Consider the following 12257-nt stretch of genomic DNA (forward strand, 5'->3'; position numbering starts at 1 on the left):
AAGAATTGAATATAGAAAAATATAAAATGTGACGAACTACAGAACACAAACACGGAGGGCTATTCAATGTTATTGTTAGGAAGACAATATCATAAAGATGACAAATGTTTACAAATTACTTTAAAAGTTAAATGCAGTCTTAAACAAAATGATGGCAGGGCATATCTTTAATGGCTTCATTGAAATGAAATTCACATATTAAAATTCAACCATTTAAATTGCATAATTCAGTGATTTTTGCATATTCACAAAGTTTGTGATCATAGCCATTTATCCAATTTTAGAAAATTTCCATCACCCCTAAAAGAAATCCTTTCTCCATTGATTCCCCTTCCCACCTCTGATTTGTGACAACCATTAATCCACTTTATATCTATATGGATTTTCCCATTCTGGGCACTTCATATGGAAGAAATCTTATGGTATGTGACCTTTTGTGACGCATGGATATCAAAATATAAAACTGAACAAGAGAAGGTGAAACAAAATCATTCCTACAGTATGATTTCCAATACATAAAATTTTATAAATCATTACAAATTTATAGTGTTAAAAAATAAGTGGTTGTGAGTTTTGGCCAGATGCAGTGGATGGGAGCTAGCAGAGTGGAGCATCTGAGTTGCTGGTTTTGTGTTATTCAATATTACTGAATTCTGTTGAAGTTACAAGGGTTTATTTGTTTTGTGATAAATTATTGAGTGGTCAGGTAATGATGTCTGGGTGCTTTTTGATGTATATATTATATTTCAATAAATGTGTTTTAATACGTTTTCAATATCAGAACAAGTAATACAATTCATTTTAAGACATTTGTAATCATAATATTACAATGAAACATAAAGGCAATTCAAACTTCCAAACTCAGGTGCATTAACTCTAAAACTGACGCTTACAAATGTATCGTTTTGAATATTCACAATTGTCAGCCTGAAGAGCATCTGAGAGTAGCATAGCACAGTTATAGTCAGAATTTTGTGAGTTCATCACTCTGAAATGAAGAAAAGTGTGTAATTCAGTTATATTTTATAGGAATAATCCATGAAACAATGTCATTTTCTGCATAACAGTATTAGAAGAAATTTGAGAAAATAAACAACATTTTTCCTGTATATTAGTATCATAATATTACATACATTATATATATTATATTATTATAATACTGGTTATTTTGAGCAATGAGTTTACTATTCTTAACTAATGTTTACAGTGACATTACTTGTCACTAATTTTCAATACCTTTGAAATTGCAAACAAATTTGCCAGTATTAATCTTCTGAATTTTCTTTTTTACAGCTTCTCTTCTTCCACATATCATCATTCAGAAAAACTTACCTTATGTTGAAAATGAAACCTTTCATCCATTCCCATGGACGAGAACTGCTTTCACGAGAGAGTCCAACCCATGATCCTGATGATAGGGAATGCAATATATTCTATCAAAACACAAAGAAATTCCATTTAGATAATCATTATTAAGATTTATATTTTTTAAAGGCAGGTAGTATTTTCTTTCATATGGTCATTAATGTTCAAAACAAGATGAGAGTAATAGATTCTAACAATACAAATATATTAAAGTTGAAAACCACTTTTTCATATTGCCAAAAACTTTAAAACATTTCTACTTTTTACTACTAATTAACTCATAAAATTTTATACCTTATACTTTTATCTGTCTTCTTATGTTAACAAGGAAATTGGAGATTTAGGTTAATTAATAGTAACCCAGGTTAACAAAATTAACATAACAATGATTTTTTCCAAGTTTCCAGATACTGCAATAATTTTCCCTCTAAATGAATGTATTTTTCTATGTTTCTTAGAGTTAGGGTTTTGTGAACGAAATTAAACTGTTCCCATTGAAGAGATTAAATGACACGAAAGCCAAAATTTGTTTCCTAGGCCCTACACAGGTCTTTGACTAGATTAGTCCCACTTTTATCTGTTTCTATTTTGGTGGAATACCAAAGGTCCAGACAAGACTCATTCCCCCACCCCCACCCCCACGCACTCTCTGTTAATTATAACTATAAACCCTGGAAATAAAGAAAGGCATAAGCAAGTCAACTTTGCAAGGTGGAAAGAGAAAGGTAAAATTATTTGGGACCCCAAGATTGGAGGAAACACAGACTAGCAGGGCATCTTATATCCCTCCACCCAACAGAAGGAATGAAATGTAGACCTGGGATTTTCCGGCCCCCATCTGGCAACAGAAGGTGACCCAGCTAAGTTCCTTCCTCCTCTGGAATGAAAAAGAGTCCTGCAACAATGCCAGGAGAGGCCGGCAGTACTGGAGGGAGGACACCACCAAGAGATCTGCTAACAGTAAATAGCCAAAGGAAGAGCGTCTGCTCCTTTGAGCAAGAGACACGAAGGAGAGGACAGCAGAGAATCTCATAATAAGACTCCACCCAGGAAGCTTCTTTGACCCTGAAGTTGCCAGACACACCTTCCCCACACAGAGACACTGCACTGGCACTAGCAAGGAGGATCTAGCATGTGGGTTTATAGCAATCTCAAAATCAAGCATTCAAGTTTTTAAGAAGTTAATATAGTTTGAAACAACTCATTTGAAATTGTCATAAGGTACTCTTGAGACTGCTACTGAGGAAAAGAATGACAATCAAAGTCACATTCTATGCTACAGTAAGTGTTACCCATAAGGTTAACTACTAAAATTTTAGGAAGATAATTTATTTTTAATTACGCTATTCTTAAAACTGTATCATTTAGGATGCATCTCTCAGTACTGAATAGGACATATAAACAGAACATCATTAAGTATACACAAGATTTGAACATCACCATCAACCATTTTGACCTAATTGACATAGAATATGCCACATTTTGACAGCAAAGAATACATATTCTTCAAAGGCACATAGTTCATGCACAAAGTTAAATCACATTTTGGCCCATAAAACAAACTTCAGAGAATGTTAAAAAACTGAACCATACAGCATATGTTCTTTGAATAAAATGGAACATAATTAGAAATCAATATTTAAAAATTATAGAGAATCTAAATAAGGGCCAAAGAGACTGTCACAGGGACATTAGAAAAAAAAGTTGAATAAAATGAAATGAAAACACAGCACATGAAAATGTGTGCTCTATTTCTAAAGCAGTACTGGCAGGTAAATTTACAACATTGAATGAATATTTAATGAAAGTCAAAATGTCTAGGATTAGTGATCTTAGCTTTCACTTTAAAAAAATAGAAAGAGAAAAAGAATTAAACCCAAATTGAGAAGGAGGAAATAAATAAGCATACGGGCATAGACAAATGAAAATAGAGAATAATCAGTAAATTAAAAAAATGTTTATTGAAAGTTCAGTTGATTTGATAAACCTCCAGCCAAACAGATCAACCAAAAAGAGAAAACATAAATTCCAAGCACAGAAATGAAAGAAGGGAATTATCTATGTATCTAAATTAAAATTTTATGTGCTATTAATTAAATTTTATGTGCTATTGTATGCCAACAAACAGGAAATTCAGGCAATGAAAACCAGTTTATGGAAAGACACCAAAGCTCACCAAAAAAAAACGTGTCAGCTTGAAAATATGACTAAATGTTAACAAGTATGTGAAACAAATGAACTCACATAAAATTTTACAAGAGGAAAATGTAAACACATGGAAAACAATATGCCAGTTTTTCTTTTCTTTTTTTTATTTATTATTATTACTAATTTTTTTTTTTTTGGCATGGGTAGCGGGAATCAAACCTGGGTTTCTGGCATGGCAGGCAAGAATTCTGCCACTGAACCACCGTTGTTCCCCCTTTAATATTTATTTTAATAATACACATCAATTATAACCAACCCGGATTCCAATTTAATTCCACAAAAATTGGAAACATGTCCCCATAACTTCTTGTACAAAATTCATCATGGCAGTTTTCTTCATAATAGCTAAATTCAAAGCAATTCAAATATGCACAGACAGTTGAATAGATAAATTATGGAATGTGTATTCACTGGATTAGTACACAATAAAAAAAATACTGATACATGGCTAAAAATCTGAAAAATATATACCATGTTGAATGAATAATGCCAACTACAGAAATATTATACAGTTTGCTTCCATTAATGTGAAGCATTGACAGGAGGAAAATGAAGCTACAATGTTAAATATAAGAAGTTTGAAAGTGAGGTTTGACTGGATATAGCCACCCAGGTGCCTTAAGGGATGAATGGAATATTCTGTCTTGTCTGGCAAGGTGGGTTCATAGGCACATACATTTGTCAAAAGTCATTGAACTGTATACTTCAAATCTATGCAGTTGAATGCAAGTGAGTCACTTCTCAATTTAAAAACGCACAGAAAGAATAGGTTAAATCACTACCTTAATAAAAGCACCCAGATGTAAATTGGCATGCAAATATGTAAGCAAATGATGGTATATCTATATAATTGCTATTCAGCAATAAGAAAGAATAAATTCTTGAAACACCCTACAACATGGGTGAATCTCAAAATAATTATTTTGAATGAACATATCCAGATAAAATGAATATGCATTGTGTGACAAGTTATAAAGAATTCTGGAATATACCAACTAACATATAGTAAAGAAAGTAGAACCATGGTTGCCTGGTGGTCCCACCAGTTGTATATGTATATCAAAATTTATGAATTATATGATTTAAACGTGTACAGTTCATTGTTTATCAAGTATAATTCAAAAATATGTTAAAATAGTACAAAGGAAACTTCCTTATTCAGATAGAGTTATCATCAAAGCAACAACAAAAACAACAGCAAACCTACTCAATGGTGAAATGTTTAAAGCTTCCCTACCGATATAGGTAAATAAGACAATAATGTCCTACATCGTGATTTTAGTCAATTCTGAACTGGATAGCCTTTACAATGGAAAAAAAGAGAACGAATAAAAAATATATTAATTGGAACAGAAGAAAAGAAATACCTTCATAGATGATAAAATTGTGTATGTAGAAAATCCAAAGGTTTTATTTACAGGTAAGTTATTTGAATTAAAAAGTAAGTGTTGCAGGTGGCTGGATATAAGGTCAATGTACATAAGCTGATTGTAGTGTGATGTATTAGCAGCAGCAGAAAAGTAAATATAAAAGATAATTGGAATCAAATTAAATAAAATGTGCAAGACACACACAAAACTATAAAATGGTCTTGAGAGAAAATAAATGGAAGATTAAACCACCTTAATATATAAAGTCAAAAAGATGCCAATTTTCACCAGTTAATCTGTTGACTAAATATGATTTCAATAAAATGACAAAACATGTTTTTGTGAATGTATTTATATAGAGATTTAAAAATCCAATGCAGCATGGTACTCTTGAAGAAGAACTCTGTTCTAGTTTGCTAGCTGCCAGAATGCAACACACCAGAGATGGATTGGCTTTTAATAAAAGGAGATTTATTTTGTTGGTTCTTCAGAGGAAAGGCAGCTAACTTTCCACTGAGGTTCTTTCTTATGTGGAAGGCACAGGATGGTCTCTGCTGGTCTTCTCTCCAGGCCCTTGGGTTCCAACAGCTTTCCCCGGGGTGATTTCTTTCTCCATATCCAAAGGCCTGGGCTGAGCTGCTAGTGCTGAGATGAGGAATGCCGAGCTGCTAGGCTGTGCTACATTGTGTTCTCTCATTTAAGCACCAGCCAATTAAGTCAAAGGTCACTCATTGCAGCAGACACGCCTCCTAGCCGACTGCAGATGTAATTAGCAACAGATGAGGTTCAGTACCATTGGCTTGTGTCCGCAGCAACAGAACTAGGTATGCTCACCTGGCCAAGTTGACAACTGAATCTAACTAACACAAACTCTGTGAAGGAATTATTTAATGTGCTGAAAATAAGTAATTATTATGAAGCTACAGTAAACTTGACCATGTGATCCTAGTGCAAAAAAAAAAATTGAACAGTAGAGCACAGTGATTCCCAGAAACACACACACCCACATACACACTCACATGCTTATACACACACTTCCTTAATTTCTGACACACTAAGGCACAGAACAGAATGGAGAAATGATCATCTTTGCTATGCATTATGCAAAGATCACCAATATATAATGATATGGAGAGGTCAACTGTTCTTCTAATTTGTAGAATCACAAAAAGAGTATCAGAAAAAATAAACCTAATAGAGTGTAGAGCTAAATGGAAATTTAAAAATTAAAGAATAAAGTAAATGGAAAAAAAACCTACAGATTCATATAGGAGATTATCTTCCAGAACTTTGGTTAGTTTTTGAAATAGTTTCAAAATAAGCACTAGTCCCCCTAAAATCCTAAATTGGATTGTTAAAATTAATAAATTATGCTTATTAAAATTCTTGATTGCAAGAGCCAAAATCTAAGCTACATAGGAAAAAAATCATTTGAATCTCAAAATCGAGAGCTCATATCCAAAATAGGTCAAAGAACTGACTGAAAAGTAAAGAACGCACACATAAGAAAAATAAATGAGAACAGAAACAGACCCTTCACAAAAGAAGATACAGGCATACCTCATTTTACTGCTCTTCATGGATATTGCATCTTTTACAAATTGTAGATTGTGGCACCCCTTCATGAAGCAAGTCTTTTGGTGCCATTTTTCCAGCAGCATGGGCTCACTTTGTGTCTGTGCCACATTCTAGTGATTCTCAAACATTTCACACTTTTTCACATTCTTAGATCTGTTGTGGTGATCTGTGATCAGTGATCACTGATAATTCAGTAGGACATTATTACTATTGTAATTGTGTTGGGGTGCCATGAACTGTGCCTACATAAGATGTCAAACTTAATTGATAAATGTTGTATGTATTCTCACTGCTTCACCCACCAGTCATTCCTTGTCTCTCTCCTTCTTGGGCCTCCTGCTTTCCTGGCACACAACAGTATTTAATTTAGGCCAATTAATCACTCTACAATGGTCTCTAAGTGCTCAAGTGAAAGGAAGAGTTACTTGCTTTACACTTTAAATCAAAAGGTAGAGATGATTTAGTTTAGTGAGGAAAGGATGTCAAAAGCCAAGATAGGTCGAAGGCAACTAGGCCTCATGCTCCTAATCATTAGCCAAGTTATGAATGCAAATGAAAAATTCTTGAAGGAAATTAAAAATGCTAGCCCAGAAAATGCACAAATGATTGCTGATATGAAATTAGTTTTAAGTGGTCTGCATAGAAGATCAAATCTGCCAGAATATTCCCTTAAGATAAAGTCTAATCCAGAGCAAGGCCCTAACTCTTCTAGTCTATGAAGGATATGGGAAGTGAGGAAATTGGAAACTAACAGACACTTATGAGGCTTAAGGAGAAATGTCATCTCCATAATATCAAAGTGTAAGGTGAAACAGTAAGTGCTGATGTAGAAGCTGCAACAAATTATCCAGACTATTGAGTAAGATAATTGATGAGGTGGCTGCACTAAACAACAGTTTTTCAGTGTAGATGAAACAGCTTTATATTGGAAGAAGATGCCATCTGGGACTTTCACAGCAAGAGAGAAGTCAATGCCTGGCTTCAAAGCTTCAAAGGACAGGCTGACTCTTCCATTAGGGGCTAGTGCAGCTGGTGACTTTATGTTGAAGCCAGTGCTCATTTACCTTTCTGGAAATCCCAGAACCCTTAAGAATTACACTAAATCTACTCTGACTGTGCTCTATAAATGGATAAACAAAGCCTGAATGATGGCTTAACTGTTTATGCCATGTTTTACTGAATATTTTTAATCCCACTATTGAGACTACTGCTCAGAGCAAGATTCCTTTCAAAATGTTACTGCTCATTTTAATAACACACCTTGTCACAAGAACTCTCGTAGACATGTACAAGATGACTATTGTTCTCATGGTTGCTAACACAATACCCATTCTGCAGCCCACGGTCCAAGAAGTAATTTTACCTTTCAAGTCTTATTATTTAAGAGATGTATATTGTTCGGCTCTAGCTGGCACAGATAGTGAATCTTCTGATAGATCTGAGCAAAGTCTGTTGAAAGCCTGGAAAGGATTCACCATTCTAGATGCCATTAAGAACATTCATGATTCATGGGAGGAGGGCAAAATATCAACAAGAACAGGAATTTGGAGGAGGTGGATCCCACCCCTCAGGGATGACATTGAGGGGTTCATAAAACGAGTGGCGAAAGTCACTGCAGATATGGTGGAAATATCAAGAGAACTAAATTAGAAATGGAGCCTCAAGAGGTGATTGAATAGCTAAAATCTCATGATAAAACTAATATTATCTCATGATAAAACATTGTTGGATGCTTCTTATGGATGACTAAGGAAAGTGATTTCTTGAGATGGAAACTACTCCTGGTGACGATGTTGAAATGACAGCAAAGGTTTTAGAATATCAGATAAACTTAGTTGATAATGTTGTGGCAGGGTTTGAAAGCATTTACTCCAATTTTGAAAAAAATTTTACTGTGGGTAAAATCCATCAAACAGCATCAGTTGCTACAGAGAAATTTTTGTGAAAGGAATATTCAATTGATGCAGCAAACTCCATTCTTGTCTTATTTTAAGAATTGCCACAGCCACTCCAATCTTCAGCAACCAGGAACAAGGTCAATCAACATTCATCAATATCTGCAAGACCCTCCACCAACAAAAAAAGTATGACTCACTGAAGGTCTGAATTTTTTAGCAATAATGTATTTTTAGATTTTGGGGGGTAAATGCCTGGTCTGGGAATCGAACCCAGGGTCTCCCCACATGGAAGGTGAACATTTTACCACTGAACCACCCATGCACCCTAGCAATAATGTATTTTTAATTAAGGAATGTACATTGCTTTTTTTTTAACATAATGCTATTGCACATTGAATAGATTAACTTTTATATGTACTGGGAAACCAAAAAATTGTGTGACTTGGGTATATTGTGATAGGCACTTTATTGCATGGTCTAGAACTGAACCCTTAGTATCTCCAGTATATACCTGTATACTAAAGGTTAACAGTTCATAACTGTGTTCAAACTGATTATAATTAGGAATTCCTATTAATATCATAATGATACCACTAGCTGCTATATAACCACAGAACTTCTGCTATTAAAAGTCCAGATGTACTGGGTTTTTATGAGACTGTGGATCAAGGGACACTTCTAGTTGCTAACCGATGTAATGCGTATTTGACAATGAAATAGGAAATTGTTGAGATAATTTAGAATTTTAACAAATATATTACTATGGCCCTGCAATTTCATTCCTACGAATACAGGTCATATACATAAGAGTGTTTAGAGAAGAATTATTCATATTAACCAAATAATAGAAACAACCTGAATTTCTATCCCCAGTAGAATAGACATTTAAATGTTATATTCACATAATATAACAGTGAGAATGTACAGACTACAGCTAACTGCAGCAATATGAATGAATTGCAGATATATGTGAGTGGAAGTAGAGAGACACAAAAATGCATTCTATTTAACTCCAGTTTTATAAAATTCAAAAATAGGCAAAGCTAAATATAATATTAAGTTAGGATAGTGGCTTAGAGAGGAGAGTGAGAAAGTGAGAGCAGACACAGGCTGGAGATACAGAGGACTAACATTTCTATTCCTTGACCTGATTTGTAGTTCATGGTTCTATTCATTTGTGATCAATCTGCACTATTATGATCACTTTAATTCTCCTTATGTCTAATTAAGCTAAATTAAGTTTATTTTAGGAAAAAAGCATATATAGAAGCATTTTTTCATGAAGACAGCTGAAAATCAGCAAATATGCATCAATGGTATAAAAATATAAATCAAATGTAAGTTCAAATAGGAATAGGGTGCAGTCTTGAGAAAAAATATAACTAATGGTAATATATGGATGATTCCTGTAAATATAACATCATTTGAAGTAAGTTTTTGCTAAACTGTTTGAAACACTTAAAATATTACCATTTCTTCTTCATTTTCTGCATAAAACAGGTTCGATTTATTAGAAGCACAGGCCATCAAACTGTCTTTCCATGTTTTTCGTTCAGCACTGATGTAATAACAGTTGTTGGAATATGTAAACCAGCCCTCCGGACAACGACCACAATGAGAGGCTGAAGAAAGATGACGAATTAGTGAATTATTTAATTTATTTTTTCATTTGAGTTTTAAAAGGAAAATGAAGTTGACATATATTCATAGGTATAAATGCAAATATGTACATAACCTGTGCATGCATCTTCACAGGTTTATATATATAAAACAAACTGCCCCCCAACACACACACACACACACACAAACACACACACACACACACACACACACACACACACACACACACACAAGGGTCAGTCTCTTAGCCCCTAATTTATGTACCCACATAAAGTGATCAATCAAAAATTTCACTTTATCCATTTCCTGAAAATCACTGAGCCATAACATTTCATTAGAATAGTAAACTATTTGCTTCTAATCGTATATAGCAGGAGAATATTATGGCACATGGACAAAGGTAATTTTAAATGAATACTCCTTACTGATGGAAAACAAGGAATGTCCTTACATAATCCTTATTAGTGAAAATTTATTGCTCCTTTTTATACTTTTTAAAACCTATTATCATTTTGGCGTGGCCTAAGACAAAGACAAAAGCTGTGCCAACATATGAGAAATTTAAAAACCATTCCATACCTTTCTCAGTTCTTTTTATGAAGGAATAATTTTTCTGTTCCTGCATTTCAGTAGCTAGAAATATGAATGCAATTCTTTTAGAATTAAAGTTGCTATTAAAATAATAATAACTTTAGTTTCCTAGCTTGAAATCATGTATTATTTAGAATTAGAACAATGTTGAATAAAAAGATTTTACCAAGCACACTTAATAAAGCAATTAATGTCTTGGGGAAAAATTCAACTGCCTAATGGACCAAAATCTACCTTTGTACAAGATTCGTCTAGTTACTTTGAAAAATTTATTTCATTTTCCAAGTTTTTTTTTTTATAAACTTGCTTCTCCTAAAACAAGTATCTGTGATTTGAGATCAAAAGGCATATATAGATAAGTATATATATATATATACACACACACACACACATACACTTAGACTTAAGCATATACATGTACTTAAACTTAAAAATGATACTCTGCAACCATTTTGCTATTTACAACTTGACAAATTCAGAACAACCTCTCCACATTTAGTCAATATATATGTTTAGTTCCAATAAATACATAAAAATGTGAATTCTATCCCTTAATATGAAATATTTAGAGAAATTTTCAAAATCATTAAAATGAAAATTCCCTTACAATCGTTCAAAAACTTACTTGGAGCGGTAACTATGACTGCCATAGTTATTACGGAGGACAACAAGATTAGACATGCTATTCCCAGGATCCCAGCAATGAGTTTTTCCGGAGGTGATGGGAAATCTGCAGGGAAAGAAAAGCGTAGATGGAAGCAATTGTTTCGTTTACATGGAAGGAATCATATCCATAAATACTGAATCCCAGGCTCACATTTTCCATTGTAATTTTTCTCTCAGAATATAGCGTTGAATTTTCAGTAAATATAATGCTCCATGAGGTGTCAAAGTCTACATATTTCAACAGTCGGAATAAGATTATTCATTAAAATTCCTGCTAGAATACCATATCTACCCTTTGAGCTCTGATCCACAAAATTGAAAAAGTATATGAACATATCTTTAAATCTATCAATGTTCATTTCTATAATTTGTACTTTTCCCTCACCTCTGCACCCCACTGCACATCCTAGAGCAGTTATATTGAGAACTGATTAAATGTTTTACCTTTGCAGTGTGAATTCTTGTCATTCTCGTGAGGATTATCAGAAACATTTTGAAGGTTTAATTCCACATAGGTTATTTCCTGCTCAGGGTTTGAAATGGAGCAATTAATGTCCTGGGGTTTTATTTGCTTCCTCTTTGGGTTCTTGGCCAGATTCAGTTCTGTGTACATCACACTTTGGTTATTCATCTCGGTAGGTCCGTGGTGACAGAAACTGTGCTCTGTGATAACTGTGTGTAAGAAGTTGAAACACGGTACATGCAGTGACAGATCCCTAGTACCCTCAAACAGAGTAGGGAAGGGGAGGATGTGTGGTGAACACTAGAGGTTCTTTCTTAGTTGAAGGGTCTAAAGTACTGGTTCTAATTTACTGAGAGCCTGGAACAAGTGTCTCATGGTGTAGTAAGTATTTTTTAAAATATTCTCTATTTGACAAAATACTATTGGTTGGAGTGATGGAAAACTAAATTATTTGGGAATGAATTTCATGAAAAAAGAGTAGCCTTATTTATTTGAAGT

At 33.8% G+C, this 12257-nt stretch overlaps 1 protein-coding gene across 2 annotated transcripts; it reads right to left on the bottom strand.

The window, feature by feature from the left end:
• Positions 1 to 20: 20 nt before the first annotated feature.
• LOC143691500 (NKG2-A/NKG2-B type II integral membrane protein-like) lies at positions 21 to 12013 on the bottom strand. 2 transcript variants are annotated; one of them, XM_077170034.1, is made up of 6 exons: positions 11741 to 12013; positions 11256 to 11360; positions 10619 to 10672; positions 9890 to 10041; positions 1333 to 1433; positions 21 to 988 (listed from the first exon to the last, which is right to left on the bottom strand). In XM_077170034.1, exons 1-6 carry the CDS (start codon positions 11925 to 11927, stop codon positions 877 to 879), a joined length of 711 nt encoding a protein of 236 aa, XP_077026149.1. In that variant the 5' UTR covers positions 11928 to 12013; the 3' UTR covers positions 21 to 876. The 2 variants fall into 2 exon arrangements, with proteins under 2 accessions (XP_077026149.1, XP_077026150.1); XM_077170035.1 differs by lacking the exon at positions 10619 to 10672 and having other exon boundaries at positions 25 to 988; positions 11741 to 12006.
• Positions 12014 to 12257: the final 244 nt, after the last annotated feature.

Source organism: Tamandua tetradactyla, chromosome 7 (genome assembly GCF_023851605.1).
Source record: "Tamandua tetradactyla isolate mTamTet1 chromosome 7, mTamTet1.pri, whole genome shotgun sequence".
NCBI lineage: Eukaryota > Metazoa > Chordata > Mammalia > Pilosa > Myrmecophagidae > Tamandua > Tamandua tetradactyla.

Excerpts from the sequence above, each read along its gene's own strand:
- LOC143691500 (XM_077170034.1), bottom strand. The coding sequence starts at position 11,927 with ATGAATAACCAAAGTGTGATGTACACAGAACTGAATCTGGCCAAGAAC. Across the intron at positions 11,361-11,740 it reads CAAGAATTCACACTGCAAAG|ATTTCCCATCACCTCCGGAA; the intron begins GTAAAACATTTA and ends CTTTCCCTGCAG. Across the intron at positions 10,673-11,255 it reads AGTCATAGTTACCGCTCCAA|CTACTGAAATGCAGGAACAG; the intron begins GTAAGTTTTTGA and ends TCATATTTCTAG.